The 20,906-nt window shown below is 49.0% G+C and overlaps 1 protein-coding gene across 11 annotated transcripts in view; it reads left to right on the top strand.

Annotated features, from left to right (window-relative positions):
- The first annotated feature begins 525 nt into the window (after positions 1-525).
- Cfap65 (cilia and flagella associated protein 65) overlaps positions 526-20,906 on the top strand; it is a 38,247-nt gene continuing 17,866 nt past the window's right edge. For 5 of the 11 annotated variants that reach the window (XM_063245417.1, XM_063245382.1, XM_063245423.1 and 2 more), the window contains exons 1-14: positions 526-759; positions 1,337-1,491; positions 3,229-3,786; positions 6,611-6,795; positions 10,231-10,333; positions 10,894-11,060; positions 11,183-11,382; positions 11,663-11,808; positions 12,267-12,489; positions 12,844-13,109; positions 13,969-14,169; positions 14,391-14,750; positions 19,141-19,278; positions 20,574-20,819. In XM_063245417.1, the coding sequence (XP_063101487.1) occupies positions 3,652-3,786; positions 6,611-6,795; positions 10,231-10,333; positions 10,894-11,060; positions 11,183-11,382; positions 11,663-11,808; positions 12,267-12,489; positions 12,844-13,109; positions 13,969-14,169; positions 14,391-14,750; positions 19,141-19,278; positions 20,574-20,819 (2,370 nt within the window). In that variant the 5' untranslated portion in view covers positions 526-759; positions 1,337-1,491; positions 3,229-3,651. Of the gene's footprint in view, positions 760-1,336; positions 1,492-3,228; positions 3,787-6,610; positions 6,796-10,230; positions 10,334-10,893; positions 11,061-11,182; positions 11,383-11,662; positions 11,809-12,266; positions 12,490-12,843; positions 13,110-13,968; positions 14,170-14,390; positions 14,751-15,765; positions 18,759-19,140; positions 19,279-20,573; positions 20,820-20,906 lie in introns of those variants that run through there. The other 6 variants (XM_063245411.1, XM_063245407.1, XM_063245387.1 and 3 more) reach the window with 6 other exon arrangements.

Raw genomic sequence — 20,906 nt, 5'->3', positions numbered from 1 at the left:
AAGGGACACCAGCAAGGAATTCATCTGCAAATCAATGTGCAAGTAAGAAATAACGAAGGGCTGCTTTCAGGTTAACAATTGTAATCACAGGAATGTCACAGGTTCTGATCCTGTGACAACACAGTGTGTGGGAAAGGACAGGAATGACTCCCACTTTGGTGTCAAATTCAACAAAATGCCTCCTACGAATTTGGTCACCTGTTAAATTCATGATTGCTGGGACGTTCTAGCAATTAAGGGAGCACATGCAAATAATTCCACGTCAAGACTAGTACAAAGCTCGCAGACCAGCATAGCAGGGAAGGTCCAAGAAGCAAAACTGAACACTATGGGGATTAAACTTGAAAGGCAGAGCCGGGAGTGTAGCTAGTGGTAGGTGGCTGGCCTAAAATGAACGAGGCCATGGGTTCAATCTCCAGCACAGCAAATAGAATGAGCAAGAGAAAAGCCTTAGGGCTGTGCGTTCCCGCCTCTGGGCTTGACTCACTGGAGTTGCCGTCGTTGCCGTGGGAAACCAGAGGACGCCACATCCTGCGCGTCTTGTATCTATGGAGACCGCAACATGGCGGCGCCTTGAGTTCTGAGCGTTGGTCAGAACCGCGGCAAGAGGCCAAGGAAGGTTTTTGTCCTGGAAGATCGCCTTCTCTGGGAAGTCGTGGCAGGGGTGTCCTCCATCTTCTCACGGAGCCCTGTGGGACTGCGACTTGGATGTGGTCGATCAGACCGGAGACCCTGAAAACAAGGAAGGAACAGCTCTAAGTATATTTTATTTCCTTCACTTTACCTATTTCTTTCTCAACAATACACGACGACCCGCCACTTTTTCAGTAATTATCTTGGGAAGTTTTAAGGTCGGGAATTATGCAAATAAAGGAATTTAATGATATATTTTTCTAAATCTTTGAGATTAGAAAATTGGATTAACCCTCTTCCCCCCCCCCCCCCCACCGTAATTGCGGAAATGGATGGCTTTTGGAAGTGTGAAAGTTATGATTTGTAAATATAGTGACATAGGTTTGTTTAATGCTTCTTCGAATCCCCTATTTCGTTCAAACTCCAAGTACCAGAAGTAATAGGACAACCCTCATTTGATAGGCAAAGAGGCAAAAAGTTTGCCTATCCCAGGAGAGTTAGGGAAGAAACTCAAACTCTCCTTCCTTTGCCATAAGGCTAAGATTGTCCTTCCCTAAACCTGGGCGGGACTACCACAGCAGGGAAAGTCAGAGAAGGAGCAGTCTAGGATTAAACGTTCAGCCTGCTATTCCGTCATCTCACCTCTCTGCTCTCTCTGGGATAATTTCATGTGTTGACTAGAGACTTTTTTCAAAACTCTAAGGTAGGGGCTTCCTGTAGAATCTCCTGAAGTCAAAGACAGTGAGTAGGGACAAGACTGCAAAGCCATCCTCAGGAGAAAACTGCTAGGACTCTCCTCCCTGCCTACCCAGCTTGTGTTTCTTGGATTCCATCTAAGCATCCACTGTATAGCTGAAGGTAAGAATCTTGCCTCTCTGGCCCTGTGTGTGACACAGTGCCCTTACACGGTAGGCACTCAGTAAATGCCTTGTGAATGAATGGATGAGGGAATCTGAAATAATCTCCTCCACAGAGCTTAGAGGACCCTAGAGAAACAACTGAGTCATCAGAATCTTTTGTTCTGGATGGGGAGGGAGGAAATGGGAGTGTTTGAAGGAAGTGTATAAATTCCTAAAGGTGATCATAAAATTGTTTACTAAATCTGAGTACATTTATAATAAGAAGTGGAGTCACAAATTTGAAAAGGGAGAGTTTTAAAATTAAAAAAGGCAAGTCACATATAATCGCAAACTGTTGTAGGGATAAAGACGCCTGTGCAGACCTTACAACTCCGGAAGCTGTCTGCAGATGTCTGTAGAATTTTTGATAGATACTATTTTTGAGATTTTTATTTGAAAAGGAGAGAAAGAATACTGAATATTCTTAGTACTGACTAGTCTGAGAAATGCATAAATTCAAAAAGATTGTCCAAAGTGGCAGCCCCTGGCCAAATTTAGCTACGGAGCATTTGAAATGCGGATGGTTTCAAGTGAGATGTGTTACACATCTGTATAAATATATATATAAAATGCACTCTAGATTTCAAAGATTTAGTACAAGAGAAAATGTAATATATCCCAATAATCTTATGCATTGCATATTACAGGATAATATTTTATAGTGAGTTAAGTCAAATATACATTTATTTTCACATTTCTTTTTACCTTTTAAATGGGCATAGTAAAAAATATTAGATTCCATATGTGATTTGCATTAAACTTGTGGGCTCAAAATCATGTTTGGTGATTTCATGGGTAATGGGTCCATATCGAGTTTTGAGTGTAAAAGGAAATTAGAGGTCGTCATCCTAGAGGTCTACAAATCATGTCCATGTGTACTGGAGCAGAGGTGACGATAGATTGTCTGAGTATGAAAACTGCTATCCTCTCATATAAACTATAAATTCACACTTGGGTCTATGTGCTAAAGGAATAGAGGCTATCGTGCTTTTGAGGGAACCACAGTTAGTCATAAATACTTTGTGTCTCTTATGTATAAGTATTTTTAGACAGGGTCTTGCTGTACTGTACTTGAGGCTGGCCTCAAACTTGTAGTGATCCTCCTGCCTCAGCCTTCCTAGTGCTGGGATGACAGGTGTGGGCCACCGTGTCTAGAATTTTTGTTCCTTATAACAAAGTCAAGCACCTTTCTGAACATTTGGTGAAAGCTGTAGATGTTGTTTCTGGAAAACACCACCTGGATATATACATAGTATCTTGCATATAGTACACACATATGTCTGGGTATAATTTTCCACAGCAGTCCATCCAGGGACCACTCTGCTCAAGATTTGTTTGTTTGTTTATTTATTTATTTATTTTTGCAGTACTGGGGATCGAAACTAGAACCATCACACTAAGCTACATCTCCCACCCTTTTATGTATTTTTTATTTTGAGATATTTTTTATTTTTATTTTGCTAAGTCATCCAGTTGTCCAAGTGAGTTCGAACTGGAGATCCTTCTGCCTCAGCCACCCAGAGTACTGGGATTGTAGGCATGTGCCACCACACCCGGCTTCATTTATTTTTTAATTGGTCCATTTTTCAGTGAATATTTACTTTAAACCTGGAGGACAGGGTATACTTCTGGAAGAGGAAACCCAGAAAACCTAGAAAGTACCAGCTTCATTTGTCCTTTATTCCTCTTCTTATAGCAGGCAAGACATACTCAGAGGAAGCTAGAGAGTCAAAGTCATCGAAAGGTAATGGGTGTATTTCTGTGACCCCCACCGGGAGCTTGGTGAGTAATGTTGGTGTGGTCCAGTAGGGAAATGGAAGCTGGGCCTTCTCCCAAATGCTTGTTCTGAGTGCTTTCCCTGGGTGTCCCGTGACTCACCACGTAGGAAAACCCTAGATCTTGTGTCCAGTCTCATTTTTCAGGTGCCACCTGTACTTCCTGCCAGGCCCAAGAAGCAGGCCCTCTGCCCCACCTCGGGGAAGGTCATGGTTCCTGACCTGTGTGCGCACCCAGCTTGACTCCCAGCTGGAACTGGCGGGAGCTCCTGGCTTAGCTAGGGTGCTGCTCTGGACTCACGTTTCAGGTACCCACACCCACCTGGGCAACGCCACGCTGCATCATGAGGCCCGAGGACAGCAGAGACTGCACTGTGATCTCCAGCGGATCATACCAGAGTAGCAGCACGGTGGCTGTTCCCACCATCAGCGGCAGCAGCAAGGGTACAAGTGCTCGCAGCAGCAATGTCAGTGCCCAGGTGAGGACCTGGTCAGGGCAGGGGAGCAGGGTGTGGCAGGGCCAGGCACGGCTTGGGTGTCAGGGCCGTGGGTTGGGACTCTGAGGGAGCTGCCTGTCGCATCCATATCCAGTGCGAGATCCTGCACAGACAGCCTCAGGTAGACTGGGCGCCCGCAGCAGTGCGTGTGCCCCAGGGTTCTGGGTGATCCAAGCTGGTGACTGGACTGACAGCCAGGTTTCCTCCTTCAGAAAGCTCTTTTGGCCTTGACCTCTCTGGCTTTGTGTCTGACCAGAGTGTAGATACTATTTACTTTTTCGGACTGTGCGATTTTGTGCGACAGTGCAGCTGCCTGAGTCTGACATCAGAGGATGACTTGTATTGGGAGCAGCAGGTGTCTGTGTTGGGGGTGGCACGCACCTCCTTAGAGCTGGTGGTCTTTGCATTGACTTCCCTGTGGTCCGGGGGGCACCGGAAGGCATCTCATTCTCCACCGGTGCCTGTCCAGCCAGTTCACCTTTGGATTCGCTCTGCCTCTTCTGCTCTGCTCTGAGCTGGCAGGTGATTGGAAGGTGAATAGAAGACAGAAGCCAGGTGTTTCTCTCTCTGTCTCTGCTTTTGATGGTGTCTGCATTAGCAGCTCTTCTAACACAGTGGCCTCGCCTCTCCTGGGTGTGTTGCTTGATTCCTGATGGTGTTAACCCCGAGGTTACTTTGCTACTCCTGGCCACGCCTTAAATCCCTGTTTTAAACACCAGGGTGGTCTCTGCTCCACTGATCAGGTAACTGACATTTATAGTAAATTACCCACCGTCATCCATGTCACCTTTGCTGCATGGACAAGGGAGAAAGAATATATCATATTGGCCACCCAACCCAATGCTGTCTGTAAATATTGAAACCGAGGCTGTAGTGTCCAAGAGAGAAGGGATTTGTCCATCTTGTTTGTTGTCATCCTAGCACCTAACACAGTGTCTGGCACAAATAGTCGACAAATATTTGCTGAATGGATGACTGCATCCTTGTGTTCTGTAACAACAGACAAACAATACTTGGTCAGAGTGTTGGCAGCAGCGGCCAGAATGGGGGGAAGTCGCTGCTTCATCCCTCCTCACCTGCTACCCAGGAGGTCCCCTCCCCTCCCTCCTTAGATACACAACAGGATAAAAAAAAAAAAACATGGTGACAGTTTAAATCGTAAGAAGTTTATTACAGTGAAAGATGCATTGCTGTTAACCACTCCCCAAAATATCAAACACTTCAAACACTTTGTGAAGGGCTCAAGATATAACTCAGCAGCACGGTGCCAGCCTGCCAGGTGCAATGCCCTGAGTTGGATTCTCAGTACCAAAACAAACAGACAAACAAACAAACAAAACCACTTACTGAAGCAGTTCTGGATGTCCTGTTTCATGAGCGTCTTTAGTTACATGATCATGATTGCCCTGAGGTCCATGGTTACCTGGAATCAGTTTAAAACATTTTACCCTTCAGGGTCACTTTGACTTTGGGGAAGAACCAGAAGTCACATGGTGCCGGGTCATGTGGAAAAGGTGGATGAGGATCCATAGTAAAGGTTTTATGAATCTACCTTTCCTTTGGATGCCACTTGGCACCAGCAGTTGCCATATTTTTGATCACAGCTGGTAAAGGTATTTGTGGAGGAGGACTTTCAGAATTGCGTCAGAAAGTTAGACCAGGTGTGGTGCACACCTTTAATCCCAGTTCTCAGGAGGCTGAGACAGGAAGATTGCTTGGAGTTTGAGGCCAACCTGGGCTACAAGTGAGTTCAAGGCCAGCCTGAACTGCATAGTGAAACTCTGTGTTGAAAAGACAATAAAAAGGAAAAAAAAAAAAAAAAAAAAAAAGCCAGGCATGGTGGTGCACACCTATAATCCCAGCACTCTGGAGGTGAAGCAGGAGGATCATTTCGAGTTTGAGACCAGCCTGGGCTACAAAGTGAGCTCAAGGCCAGCCTGAACTGCATAGCAAGACCTTGTCTCAATAATACATACACACACACACACACACACACACACACACACACACAAGGAAAGTTACAAGATATTTTCTTTTAAAGCATTATTTCAAAAAAAGAAAAGAAAAAGTGACAAGAACATGCAGGAAGTGTGTTAGAAGCAAGAGAGGTATTTTGAGAGAGATTTACAGCAATGTGCATTTTTGTATTGCAATACATTTTTTAAAACTTTAAACATCCACTGTACATTTTTATCACACCATGTAGATAGGCATCATGGAACAGCCTATGAAGACCTGGTCAGTTAAGAGTGGGGAAACACTGGCACAGTGCATGTCCAGCATTGCCAGGATCAGCACCAGGGCATGGGTGGGGCTTGGTCATGAGCCAATCCGATCCTTAGTGAAGGATGGGAGGGTAACTGGGGTGCATCCTACAGTCTGAAAGAGTCCTGGGATAGACCATTGCAGCGGGGAGAAGTTTCCACAGTGAGGAGCAGGATAAGGAGGAGCAGGAAGGGTGGGGAGGAGGAAGAGGAGGAGGAGGTGGCCAGAGGGAAACATACCTTAGGGTACACAAGGAACAGAATCAAACAGCGAAGGCCACGTTTGTATGCTGGCTGCAGTGGCTGGATGGGTGGCCCTTCAGTGGCCAGGGCATTGCTGGCAGACATTCCAGTGACCTTGGAAGGGGTGATGTCTGACTTCAGGGTGCACCTGCCCCTGTCTTCAGGAGAAATCCCAAGTGCCAGTGGGGTCCTCATTTACTACTTGCTGGCAACAGGGAGAGCATGATCATTCCCTGGGTCTCTGTGTCCTGCCCTGCTCATGAAACCTTCCTCTTCCTCTTTCCCTGCTACCCTGACAGACCCTCAGCCCCACAGACACTCAAGTGTGCTCCCCTAAGAAGCAGGAGAGAGTGAAGAAGAGGGTGGTCTGGGGCATTGAGGTGGCCGAGGAACTGCAGTGGAAAGGCTGGGAGCTGGGGAAGGAGACCTCGAGGAGCCTGGTCCTGAGAAACCTCACCTTGAAAATTCAGAGGATGAAGTACAGGTAACGGAACGAGGGGCCACAGCACCCCGCCACTGAGCTCTGAAGCCCCAAACCAGACTCCCTCGAAAAACAACTTTTAAAATGTCACGTAAAATCAGTAGAGTGTTCCAAACATTCCAGTTAGGAGAATTCTGTCAGGTGGGATTTGGGGGACCACGTTAAGTCCTAGAATAGTGACAGTGTCTTCCCCCCATCAGTTACGTCCATGATTTACCCAGGAGCAGCTGCGGTTCACTCCGTGTCCCTGTGGTCAGTAGCCCTGCGCCTGTACCCGCACACACTCATCTGGTCCTGTCCAGGTATCTGAGTTGTTTCCAGCTTGAGGCTGTTACCAGCCAGTTTGGACCTGGTTCCAGGTGCACAAGTCCAAAAGCTTTTCTAGGGTATCGACATAGGAGTCAGACATACACATGTCCACTTTGTGTAGGTAAAGGTCAACTATTCCTGAAGGTCAAGGCTTTCCTGTTCCCACCACGGGAGTTTCCATGCTTTTGTGGCCTAACCAATAAGTGCCGTGGTTGACGTTTTACATTTATGCCCATAATGGTAACTTGTAGTTTTAACCTGCGTTCCCCTAATTATTGACTAATGAGGCTGGGTACCTCTTCAGAGGTTATTGACCATTTGCATTTCTTCATTTGTGAAATTTGTGTTGAAGTCTGTGCTCGGTTTTCATTAGATTGTTCCTCTTCCTTCTCCTTTTCCTGGTCCTCCGAGTCCTTCACTTTTTTGACATAATTTCCTATGCTGGATACTAATCCTTTGTTGGTTGCGTGTTGTGAATATCTTCTCACCTTGTGATTTGTCTTTTTTTCTGTTGTCTGTTTTGCAGAATAGATGTTCTTAATTTTGAAGGAATAAGAGTTTTCAATTTTTTTCTTTCATGGTTGTTGCTCTTTTTTTTTTTTTTTTTTTTTTTTTTTTTTGTCTTTTTCATTTTTATCAGTACCGGGGATCGAACTCACGACCGCCTGCTTGCAAGGCAGGTGCTTATGCCGCTGAGCTAAATCCCAAGCCCTGCTCTTTTTTTTGAGACAGGGTCTCACTGTGTAGCCCAGGCTGGCCTCAGTCCTCCTGCATCAGCCTCCTGAGTGCTGGGATTACAGACATGTGCCACCATGCCTGGCTGGTTGTTGCTTTTTAAAGAGTTTCTTCTTTAACTGTAGGCCATGAAACTATTTTCCTATTACTGTGTTTTCTAAAAATTTTATAGTTTTTCCTTTCATGTTTGTCTTTATGGAACTGATTTTTGTGAATGGAAGTTGGGTCCCAGTGACATATTTTGCCTGAGTTGATTGTCCAGTTATCTAAACACCGTTTACTGAGGGGTTTGTACTTTCTAGGTGGTCACCCCTACCACTGGCATGTATCAAATGTCCATTTATGTCCAGGTCTGTATCTGGGCTCTTTTTTTTTTTTTGTTCCCTTTATCTACTACTTGTTTATACCTTGGCCAGTTTTGAATTATTAATTAATTCTGAGAATTTATCGTAAATAAGAATTAATTATTAATTCTTAGAACTTATAGTAAACAGTGATATCTGGTTGTATAAATCCTTCATCTTCCTTCAAGATTACCTTGGCTTTCCTTGACCCTTTGAACTTTCATGTCATCTTCAAGTTGGTTCATCATCTATACACATAAAAACTTTTTGTGACTTTTGATCAGGATTCATTTGAACCTCTGAGATAAGTTTGAAGAGAACATTCATTAAAATACTGACTCTAAATCCACAAATACAGTGGCTCCTTAGATTTCTGTTATGTCTGTTGATAAAGTTTAAAGTTTCTCCATAAACACCAGGCACATTTTTAGTTAGCTTTAATCCCAAGTACTTAGTATTTCTGATGATAGTAGATATCTTAAAGTTGCTTTAATTTTCTGTATGTTGCTAGTTTTAAAAAAAATACTATTAGCTTTGTGTATGGGTATTGTGTCCAGCAGTCTTGGTAAAGCCTTTTATTAAATCTGTCAGTTTATTTGTTGTCTTTTTTCTTACCTGCATATTTGTATTTTATATGAGAAATGGCATTTTTCTTTACTCCGTTCCAATTTTATGTTTTTTTCTTTCTGTCTTTCTTTACACTGCTGTTAAACAGCAAAGTACTGAGCAGAAATGGTATGAAAAGATGCTCTTACTGGGTTCAGGATCTCAAAGTGAAAGACTGCACTGTGTCACCATTAAGCTGGGGGTTTCCTGCGAGTTTTTTTTTCTTCTTCTCTTTCTTTTGGTAGGAAGGATAAGCACGCTCCCTTTTATCCATGTTTTGTTGTGAAGGTTTTTCTCATATGCATGTTGAAGTTTATCTAACTTTTAAATTGAGGTGATCACTTGATCCTCATTATTAATATGCTAGATTATAGAAACTGATTTTCTGTGTTAAACCAACCATGTATTTTTTCTAATAATACCAGTGGGTGTGACTGAATGTGTGTTCTATACTTTGCTAAATTCTTCTTGGTAATATTTGGTTTCTAAGATTGGTCTGTAATTTTTCTTTCTTTTCTTGACTCTGCCAGGTTTTTGTAGCAACATTGTGATGATTTCAAAGGCTATCCTGAAGCAAATTTCTTTATTTTATATTATCAGGAAGAGTTTAAGACTGAAATTTTTCTTCTTTTTTTTCCTTTTGCAATATTGGGGACTGAACCCAGGGCCTTTGCACTTACATTTCTGGCCCTTTTAAGATTGTTTTTATGTTGAGACAGATGTCTCTAAGTTGCTGAGTTGCTTAGGTTAGCCTTGAATTTGTGATCCTCCTGCCTCAACTTCCCAGAGTACTGGGATTTCAGATGAGTACTCATGCTTGGCTTGGAATTGTTTTTCCTTAAATGCTTTATAAGACTTTATATGAAACCATCTGGCCTCTTATTTTCATTGTGGGAAGATTTTTGACCACCTATTCCATTTTTTTTTATGATTTTAGGGTGGCCATAAGGTTTATTCTATAATTCTTGAGTCAGTTTGTTGAGTTAGGTTTTCCTGGGAATGTGTTTATTTCACCTAAATTTACACACTGGTTTGTACAAAGTTGCTGACAATCTTGTCTGCTTATTAATATTTGAAGAATCTGCAGCATCTGTAGTGTTGACTTGCTCTGGGGCTTCCTATCCCTGGTATCTCCCTGGTTTCCCAGTCCACTGCTCAGGGATGGCCTATGCCCACCTCTGTCCTCACAGGCCACCCAGTGTCCCTATCAGAGGCACAAATACTGCCTTTCCATTCTGAGTGATGGTCCATGAAAGCGGAAGGAGGTAGGAGGCGGCTGCTCTGGTGATCCGCCTTGCACATCCCTATCAGTACCCGTGGCCTTTTTCTCCATGGCCCTGAGGACTCCAGGCCCCTGGCTCTGGGGTCTTCTCCAGTCTTCCTGTCTCCTCTCTTTGTTTAGTGTTCAGAGCTGAAGCACTCATGCCCTGGCTCCTTCCCGCAGGCCTCCCAAGACCAAGTTCTTCTTCACGGTCATCCCTCAGCCCATCTTCCTGAGCCCCGGCATAGCCTTCACTCTCCCCATTGTCTTCCGGCCTCTGGAGGAGGTGAGTGGGGGGTGGGAGGAAAGGCTGCTGAGACCTCAGCAGGAAGCAGGACCAGGCAGCCGGAGCTTCCCCTGAACCCCCCCCACGCACACATCCTGCCGCCCCGGCCGGATCCCAGGCTCCGGAAGTCCTGCGAAGGCTCCAGGCCTGCTCTCCTGAGATGGAAGGGTGCATGCCCCAGGTACCAGGGCTAAATTCTATAGTGCTGTGTTGCCATTAAAAGTCCTAAGTTCCCCATAAATCTCAAAATTCTTTGCAAAAAATGCTATGTCAAGACAGGATGGAGTGAGTCTCGTTGTAGTGCCCAGTCTGGCCTCAAACCCCTGAATTCAATCTCTTCCTCCCTCAGCCTCCCAAGCAACTGGGTTTACACAGGTGTATGCCACCACAGCCAGCTCCTCCAAATTCTTCTTCACCGAGGAGGCCCTGATCTCCGAGACTAACTCACTGCAGGAGTGCAGGATGTGATGGTGGCCCTTGTCATGGTGCTGAGGGCCGGTGGGACACCACCTGGGTGCCACTGACCCCTGGCTGCCTCTCCCTCTTCTTCTGCCACACAGAAAGAATACACGGACCAGCTGTGGTTTGAGAAAGAAGAGGGGGTGTTCAGTGTGGATCTGAGGGCTACCCTCCCCTGCCACAAGCTAGTCTGCCCACCACGCCTGATGCTGCCCATGTGTGCCGTTGGGGACACAGTCGAGGCTGGGTTCTGCCTAAACAATGTGGGGTGAGGGGGAGCTGAAGCCCAGCGGTGGAGGAAGGTGCTCTGGGGAGAGGGCTCTTCTGCAGGGAGGAAGTGGCGGTGGCTGTCCAGAGCCTCTCTGCCTGAGCCATCCCTGCCACCCCCAGGGACCTGCCCACCTTCTTCGCCTGGGAGTTCGCCAGCCCGTTCCAGATACTCCCCGCCACGGGGCTGCTGGAACCAGGCCTGGCCTGTAGGGTCAAAGTGACCTTTCAGCCCCACATAGCTGTCATCCACGAAGTCCAAGCCACGTGCTGGTACGGGGAGGGCAGCAGGCAGAAGAGCAGCATTCAACTGCACGCTGTAGGTGAGGCCAGCACCCAGCTGCCCCAAAGCCCAGGCGCCATCTCTCCCCACCTCCTGAGGCCTATGTGTGTTCCCTCGGGCCCTCTTGTGGCCCTCAGGGCCTTCCTCCAGCCTGTCACTCTCACCTCAGCACCCGGTCTTGCTTTTTTTATTTTATTTTTTGCCTACCATCATGTCTCAGACTAGTTTTGCCCCAGGACACGTCCCTTCTAGGGGCTGCCCCGCTGGGGCCACAGAGGCCCAAGTGGATTCCCTCCAGGACTCCCCCATCTCTGCCTCAGCTAAGTGCGCCCAGCTGCTGGTGAGCATAAGGCACAAGCAAGCAGGGGACCAGGACACGGAGAGCTCTCAGAAGCTGCTGCACTTCGGCTCCGTCGCTGTGGGCTGCAGCGCCGAGAGGCAGATCAAGCTGTGTAACCCCTCTGCGGTATGCTCGGCCCTCGGGCTGGCTGCCCTTCAGATCCATCCCCTCTACAGAGTGCCCCCTTCTCTCCACATCTCTGACCCAAAGCCTGGCATAACCCTGGTGTGCTCACACGCACACTCATCAACAGCCTGCGTTTCTTTCTCCTCCTAGCTGGGGCTGGGCTCAGGTATTCTCTGCTCCCCCACCAGAGGACCCCTAAACAACCCCAGAGTGTCCCAACCCCATGACCATGGCTATGCCCCAGGGTGTCTTTTGAAAAACGAACAAGGGCTTCCCCCTGGGCGACCCAAGGCAGACATGTGGTCTGGCCCTTTCTTCCACCTGGCGGAGGCGGTTTCACCCCACACTCACTCTGGCCAGTGGGCGCAGGCTGATGCCAGTGCCTCACCCCTCAGTGGGTTCACGCATAGACTGTCTGACCCAGTGACCTTGCCCTTTGCTCCCAATCTGTACTACAGGTGAATGCCCCTTTCAAGATTGAAATGGCCACAGACATGCTGGTCAAAGACCAGGCCTTCTCATGCTCCATGGCCCAAGGCATCATCCCCCCAGGACAGAAGAAATATGTGTCAGTGTTCTTTCATCCCAAGACCTTGGACAACAGAGCTGTGGACTACTTTTCCATCATACCTTCGGGTGGTGCCTCCCAGACCCTGCTCCAAGCTGTCGGTTTCAGTACAGGTACGGGCAGCCTGAGGGCACCGTGCTTCTGGGGACGGGAGCAGCCTGTGCTGGATTCCGAAGAGCTCTATGCCTGCCCCTAAGAGGCCTTCCTCCTGGCCCCTCAGCCTAGCTAGGTGTCTGGTGCCCCCTGGTGGCCCAGTGTGGAAGCATTTTGGACGCCTGGTGATACTGTCTTGCCGGTCACCCCTAGAAACTGCGGAGCTCCACTTGTGCTACAGGGGCCTTGGGCCTCTCCAGCCTGGCTATCTGTCTCCAGGCACCCTCCAGGCAGTGGTCCTCTCAACAGAGGGACCCTTTCCGAAACACTTAGGTGGCAGGACACACTCACAGGGACCTGTCTCTTATGCCCAGGTCCTGCTGTGTCCCTGCAGCACTACTGCGTCAACTTTAGCTGGGTCAACCTCGGGGAGCGCTCAGAGCAGACCCTGTGGATTGAGAACCAGGCGGACTGCACGGCCCACTTCCAGTTTGCCATTGACTGCAAGGAGAGCGTCTTCAGCATCAGGCCCCACTTTGGGAGTCTGGTAGGCAAGGACCGCATGACCCTGCGCTGCACCTTCCAGCCCACTCACCCCATCATCTGCTTTCGGCGGGTGGCCTGTCTCGTCCACCACCAGGTGAGTGGTAGGGAGCAGCCGGAGCTGAGGGGAGCTACGTGTCGATGAAAACAGGGCGGGCACTCCTCTATGTTCTGGAACTTACGCTGCTGCCTGCCTGGGTCATTTCCTTCTTGAAGGCCCCTGTGTGGGCCTTTGGAAGCAGAGCATGGCCAGGGGCACAAGGAGTCACTCTCAGCCAGAAGGGTGTGGCAAGTGTGCCCTGACTGCTGCCAAGCCAGAGGCTTCGCTGCTGCTGATGCTAATGGGCTGGGGAGACAGAGGTGTGGACATCATCCCATAAAATGTGCAGGACAGGGAGCTTTGGCGTTAGCGCCTGGACCCAGGGCCCAGGGCAAGATCATGCACACAGTGTACCAACCTCTGGGTGCCTAGCTAAGATAGCAAGGAGGAGCTGAAATCTGGCACTTGCACAACTGGTGCCTGGGCTGTGTGCTGTGTTGCTCTGCCCAGAGAACGGTACCCTTTTGCATTTCTCATATGGGTACAGTATGGTTTCCGGGAAGCCTTATAGCAGGACAGAGCTGACTCAGTTTCGGCTCACTGAGAGGGGGCCTCAATGCTGGATCTGTGGGCTCCCGGCTGCCTGTACCGTAAATGGGCAGTGGACTGCCCAGGAACCATGCACAGAGGGGAAATGGGTGGGCAATGGCCGAGCATCCCATCCTACGGCTGCCTGTTCTCTGGACTGGCACTGAACTCCCTTAGCTGGCCAGGCAGTGTGGAGAGACTCCCTGTAGCTTCTGTCCTGCTGTCTGGGTCATCTTGTCTGCCAAGTATCCATCCTCAGTTCAACCCCTGGCACCTGCTAGCTCTGTTCCTCCTCCTGTGGCCCACCACACATCAATGAATGTTGCAGGACCCACTGTTCCTGGACCTGATCGGGACCTGCCATTCGGACAGCACCAAGCCGGTCATCCTGACCCCTCAGCACCTCACCTTCTATCGCACACACCTGGCCCGGGGCCTGACGCTCTATCCTCCTGACATCCTGACTGCCATGTTGAAGGAGAGGACACTGCAGCGGGACAGCAACGGGACCCTCATGCTACCCCCTGAGGTATCCGGATCCCTCTGGGCCTCAGTTGTTCTAGCCCCTGGGGTGAAGGCCTTCCCCAGCTTCCTGGGATTCTTGGGCAACCCTGAGTCCTCAAAGCTCTGTGGACACTCCTGTTCTGGGGTGAGCTGTGTGCAGCTCCTGCAGCTTTGTCCAAGAGGAGGGGCAGAGGAAGGCAGTGGTGAGAAGAACTGCACGTGAGCTCCCTGTTTCTCCCTGTGTAGGACCTGCAGGGACCAAAAGCCCCGCAGCACCCCAATATCCCCCCCATGATGGAGTACTTCTTCGATGGCACCAGGGACACAGCCATCTTCCCCCCGCCTGTCAGTGTAGAGCCAGCCGAGGTGGACTTTGGTGGCTGCCCTGGGCCTGAGGCCCCTGCCCCTGTCCCGCTGTGCCTGAGGAACCATACCAAGGGCAAAATCACAGTGGCCTGGACGCGACGGTCTGGCTGCCCCTTCTGGGTGACCCCCGAGACCTTCTGTGTGCCCCCACTCAAGTCCATGGCCATGCACCTGCACTTCCAGCCGCCCGGCCCCCACGGGCTCTACGCTGTGGAGCTCGAGGCCTTTGCTGTTTACCAGGTGCGTATATAAGATGCTCTGGGAAGGCGGCACAGTGCCTGGGGCCTGAAGGGCAGGGATGGTGTGGGATGGATCACAGACGGTGCTGCAGGGCCCTACCCTCCATGCCAGGATTCTCCCACTTTCTCCTGGGCTGGACAGCAACCCCCACTGCTTTGACCCTCCCAGGCACGTGGTTCAGCTCTGGTCTCCTTACCTATATCTCATTCATGTGTGGCCTCCCTCTTCTGGGGGGAAGAACCAGGCCTGGATCAAGCCTTTTAGGAAAATTTGGTGCCCTGGAAGTAGCTCCATGGGGCATCTGACTAAGGGTTTCTGATTTCTCTTCTAGTTCTTGAAGTAGAAAGTGGTCTCTTAAAAGCAGGGATCCCCAAACCCCAAGTCACAGACTGGTGCTATGGCTTGTTAGGAACCAGGAAGCACAGCAGTAGGCAAGCAAAGCTTTGTCTATATTTACAACCACTTTCTATCACTGAAACTGCTACGTGAGTGCCAGCTCCTTGCCAGGTCAGTGGTGGCATTAGATTCTCTTAGGAGTGAACCTGGATGTGAACTCTGCATGCAAGGGACCTAGCTTGTGTGCTCCTTATGAGAATCTAATGCCTCATGATCTTAGGTGGAGCTGAGGCAGTGATGCTAGTGCTGGCTGTAAACATATATTAACATCAGCAGAGAAGTTTGACTGCATAGAGACCATAATAAATCAACTGCTTGCAAACTCATACCCTATCAGTGAGTGACAAGTGACATTTAAGCTGCACCTGGTGATAGCACATAAAGAGGCAAGTGAGTTGATGACTTCAGTTGTACAGCCACATATGAAGGTAGGCTTTAAGTCAGAACCTAATGCTTACTTTAGTCCACACATGACCTGCCCATTATTTTGTTTACCACTTCCATCCCTGACTCTTTGCAGCACTGTGCACGTGTCTCAGTCATAGTTTTGGTAGCCCACAAGCTAGCCGTGGCCAAAATAAATAAAATACAAACATAACTGGAGAACTTCTTTGAAAAGGAGGAAGACCCAATAATAAGTCAGCCGAAAACTCCAAGATGGCCAAGAAAAGAAAGCTGCCTTTGGAAGAATACACCAAGAGTCCTACTTAAATTATGAGGTCCCTGAAGCAGGTGATTTACATTCTCTAAGCCCGCTTTTTATAATATATGACGACCAGTTATCTGGTAAGGGTCAGAAACCTTCAAAGCTGCTTTGCCACATGGAGACCATGCATCCTGGATTAAGAAACAAATCTTTGGGCTGGGGATTTAGCTCAGCGGCATTAGCACCTGCCTTACAAGCAGGTGGTCATGAGTTCAATCCCTGGTACCGGTAAAAAAAAAAAAAAAAAAAAAAAAGAAACAAACCTTTGCTGGGCGTGGTGGCTCACGCCTGTAATCCCAGCACTCGGGAGGCTGAGGCAGGAGGATCATTGTGAGTTGGAGACTAGCCTGGGCTACAAAGTGAGCTCAAGGCCAGCCTGAACTGCATAGTGAGACCCTGTCTCAAAAAGACAAAAAAAAGAAAGAAACAAACTTTTGGGGTTTTTCAAGAGAAAACACAAGGGGCCAGAGATATAGCTCAGCAGCCCAGTACCTACCTGGCAAACACAAGCTCCTGAGTTTGAGTCCCAGTAACAAAAACAAAACAACTACAAACATGAAGAATACAAATAATGATTGAAAGTTACAACTTCATCACATGTGCGTGTACTGAGAGCATCATTCCTATTGGCATTGCTAAAGCTAAGGAGCCCTTGACTGTTGGTGACGAGTTGATCCTGCCTGCTGCTAAGGACAGCTATGAACTTTCATGAGAGTCTGTAATTCAAAAGGTGGGACCCGTTCCTCTTTCCACCAGTACCATAACGAAGCCAGCTGACAAGGCCAGTGGATACTGAGTCACAATTGTTAGAGACAATTAGTGAACACCATGTCGTGGGATCCAGGTTGAGGAGCCTCCTGACGTTTTCAGCAAGGCAACAGTGCTTGTTCTTGGCCAATGTATTTTTCAGGAGGGTTGCGTGAAGATATGTTATTGGCACCTTGATTGCCAGTCAACACCACCAATGAGAGCAAGTCAGGTCCTTGAGTGATTACGTGTCAAGGAAAGGGAACTGTTCATTTCATATCCGCACACACATGAGCAAAAGTGCTTCTGAGACCGGGAGAGCCTTCTGGTTTCATTATGCAGGTCAAAGAGCTGGCTTCTGGTTGTAAATCTAACACTGCCATCCACAGAGAAATTCTGGATGGCTGAAAATTTTCACCTGAAATTAACAACATTTTGCAGGATGTGATTAAAGCTGTTAAGCACCTTAAAGTGCATGCCCTCGATGCATGTTTGCAGCTCTGTGAGGACATGGATGCAGAACACAGTCTTCTCTCTTCTTCTTCTTTTTTTTTTCTTTTCTTTTTTTTTTCTTTTGAGACAGGGTCTTGCTGTATAGTTCACGTTGGCCTTCAGTTCACTGTGTAGCCCAGGCTGGCCTCGAACTTGCTGTGGTCCTCTTTCCTCAGCCTCCCAAGTGTTGGGATTACAGGCATATATCACTATGCTTGACATAGTTCTCTTTGATAAACAGAAATAAAATGACTCTCTTAATACACACTGGCCAGGAATTTTGAGCTATAACAGCTCCTCCCGAGATTTCTTTTGGGGAAAAAAAAAAAAAAAAAACAGTTACCACTGGTACCACATTTCAGTGATAAAGAATGGATCACTAAACTTTATTATTCATGTGACGTAGCCCGCTCAGCAAACTCAGTCTGTCACTTCAGGGGAGAATGACAATGGTGTTCAAGTCAGCAGACCCATCTCTCGGCATTCTGGATTGAAGTCCAGTGAGAGTACCCTGAGATTGCCACAGAAGCACTAATCATCAGCCTGCTTCCAGTGCTGGCATCTGGTCTGGATGAGGCAGGGTTTTGTGCACTACCACAATGAGATTATAGTATAGACTGGACATAAGCCACACACTTTGGGTACCACTGTCTCCTGCCACCCACTGACAAGACCATGTAGTTGCAGAAAAACAAGTTCAGGGCTCGAACTGATTGTGCATTGTAGCAAGTTGTAGAATTATTTCCCTACATATTAGATTGTAATAATAGAAATAAAGCACACAGTAGGTGTAATGTGTTTGAATCATCAAAACTGTCCCCCAACCCCATTCATGTAAAGAAGCTTTCATGAAACCCAAATCAAGAAGGTTGGGGACCACTGCATTAAAGGAGCTCTCAGCAGGCAGGAACCAGGTCTGGGGACAGAGGCTGGGTGCCTGATAATGAGGTGTGTCAGAGGAGGGCTTTTCTAGCACAGCCTCCCTTCTCAGGACCTCAGCACTCAGGCTGGCCCCAGCCTGGGACCTCTTAGATCCTGTGTGTCCCCAGGCAGCCCTACTCTCTCTTCCTTCCCAGCTCGGCCTGGTGCTGGGCCAGAGAAGAGCAGATAAGTATGCAGTCAAGACCAGTCACAACAGGGGATACAGCTCAGTGGCATAAGCGCCTGCCTAGCAAACTCAAGATCGTGAGTTTGATTCCAGTACCAAAAAAAGAACAGTTAACTACCAGCTCTGTGACTCTGGGCAAGTTCCTAAATGTTCCTACCAGCCCTGGTGCTCTCACCTATAAAGCTGGAGGCCGTATCCAGGCTTTCGAGAAGGCTTTCCAAAGCAGTCTTTACCTGTCTCCCTTCTGGCATCTTGGCAGCCTTCGGGGAGAAAGTGGAGGTTTGTACGAATAAAGCGCAGACTCCTTGCTTGGCCTCGGCTGAGTGCATCAGAGTTTTAGCTTACAGCACTGTGCTGTCTGATAAGACAGCCACCGGCCACAGGTGGCCACTGGGCACTTGGCATGTGGCTGGTCCAAACAGAGATGTGCTGTAAAGTATAAAAGATACACAGATTTCAAAAGAAAGCAAAATATCTCCTGACTCATTTTATGTATATTATGTGTTGAAGTGATAAGATTTTGGATCTATTGGGTTGAGTAAAAGATGATTGAAATTAATTTCACATGTTTTACTTTTTTCATGTGGCCAGTGGAACATTTAAAAATCACATTTGCGGCCAGCATTTGTGGCTCCTGTTCTATTTCCATTGGCTGGCACTTCCCAGGGTTCATTCCTACAGAATGAATGGTGCTTTCACATCCCGCCCCACCCTCCTCTCAGGCAGCTGTGGGGATCCAGAGAGGGTTTGCAAGTGCTCAGTCCAGGTCCTGGCTTGTGCAGGAGGGACTGCGCAGGGCTGCTGCTCTAAGCGCTGTCTTCTCCTTTCTGTGCTCAGCTTAGACCCCTGTGGCCCATGGGGCAGGGGTGGGGACAGGCAGAGCAGCTGCCTTCCACCTCGGACTTGGGCCCTGAGCTGCTTCTGGGGGTGGCCCCCTGCAGGTCCTGCAGAGCTACCACAACATCGAGGAGGACTGCACCGTGTGCCCATCTTGGTGTGTGACGGTGCGGGCTCGAGGCCACAGCTACAGTGCTGCCTTGGAGCACCACGTGCCCCAGTATTTCCTGGATGCACCCAAGGTGAGCATGGCCCCACCAGCAGTCGGTGGGGAGGACGCCTGGCTTCTGCCTCAGCCAGCACAGCGCTCTTCTCCTGGTGGCCTCAAGTCAGATCCCGCATCCTCACGTCCCCACCTCCTGGCTGGCCAGTGGAAGACTTGCCCCTGGAGCATGGCACTAGCACAGGGACAGTCTGTGAGTTGGACACCGGGCCCTCGCTGCTTCCTCTGAAATGTTTGCTCTCAGGTTTACAACTTTCCAGCTCCTTCATTGGTTGGTGCCTTGTTTATTGAGCATCTCTAGGCACCAAATCCTGGGTTGGACTCTAAGGATACAGCAGCCCAAACCAGGAGGCCCTGGGGCACACTATTCAGGAGTCAGCATCCCTAGGCCTTCCCCAAGACCCTTGGAGGCCCTCTTGGCCTGTGAAGCCTGATGGTGTTGGCTGAGAAGTTGAGAGCTGGGGACCAGGCTGCCAGCACCCAGCTCTGGTTTGGCCTCTGTCCTTCCTCCCAGTCTTCATCACTACCCTCAGCTCTCCCATTGGTCTTACGGATGGAATGGTGCCCCCTTGAGACAATAGCTTGGATGATTCTCACTCCCCCCAGCCACACTTCTGCCCTGCGGTTCCCATCCCCCACCCCCCACCCCCAGCCAGCTCAGGGCTTGCCCCTTCCCAAAGTGCCCCGCGCCTCTCAGGGTTCTCAACACTGACACCCTCTTTCCCTCTCCTGTGGTCTGCAGCCTTTCCCAAGATCCCGCAGACTTCACGCCAACTCACACTCATGCATTTGTTGTCCTAGATGGGTGGGAACTTGGGTCAGAGACTGTGAGCCTTGTGTTCTGTAGCCTGTGCAGCTCTTAGCATAGGGCTGGCCACTCCCTGGATTCCCAGGAGAGGTGGGGATCTGGGACTTAGGCTGGGCTCCCACTAGCCACCTGCATGAGAGTCACCTAGAAGGAGCTACCTATCCTTGAGCTACTGAACCCAGATCTCTGACAATGGTTCTTCCAAGAGCAAAGGCACTTCACTGAAAGGACTTCTCCTCTAGCCATAAGAACGGACCTCGGAGGCTTATGTTGCTCCAGTACCCAGACCACCATGTCTGGAGGTCTCCAGAGGGCAGAGCGTTCTCTGAGCCAGGCTGTGGCCTCTTTCAGTTCCCAGCTCCTAGGGTATCAGCTGGGCTGTAAGCAGGCATCTTGGATCCCCTGGGAGAGCCCTGCCCAAGCCCACACACACCCTGGTGTGTATCTGGAGGGTGTGGGGATCTGTGCAGAGCTTCGGCTTTCTTCCTCTTCCCTCCGGCCCCTAGCTGTTTCCTGCAGTGCCTGCCGGCAAACCTTCCTACCGCAGCCTGCTCCTGGTCAACAAAGGCTCCATGCTGCTGACCTTCAGCCTGACCCCCAATAGCAGCTCGGACATCACCCTGCGGCCCACCTCAGGCCTCCTAGCCCCGGGTGCCCACCAGATCTTCCTCATCAGCACCTACCCCAAGGGCACCTCCTGGAAGCAGCACATTTTCTACCTGGAGTTTAATTTTGGTTCCCAGTATCTCAAGGTAAGAAGCAGGGCCAGGAATATCCACAGTCCAGAACTTCCTGATCGGGGGTTGGCTTTTAAAGAGAAAGCCCATTCCTCTTTGCAA

Source organism: Cavia porcellus, unplaced genomic scaffold (assembly GCF_034190915.1).
Source record: "Cavia porcellus strain 051 isolate PalLab524CR breed Dunkin Hartley unplaced genomic scaffold, mCavPor4.1 scaffold_1, whole genome shotgun sequence".
In the NCBI taxonomy this organism is placed as follows: domain Eukaryota; kingdom Metazoa; phylum Chordata; class Mammalia; order Rodentia; family Caviidae; genus Cavia; species Cavia porcellus.
This window is presented reverse-complemented; position numbering and strand designations above follow the sequence as displayed.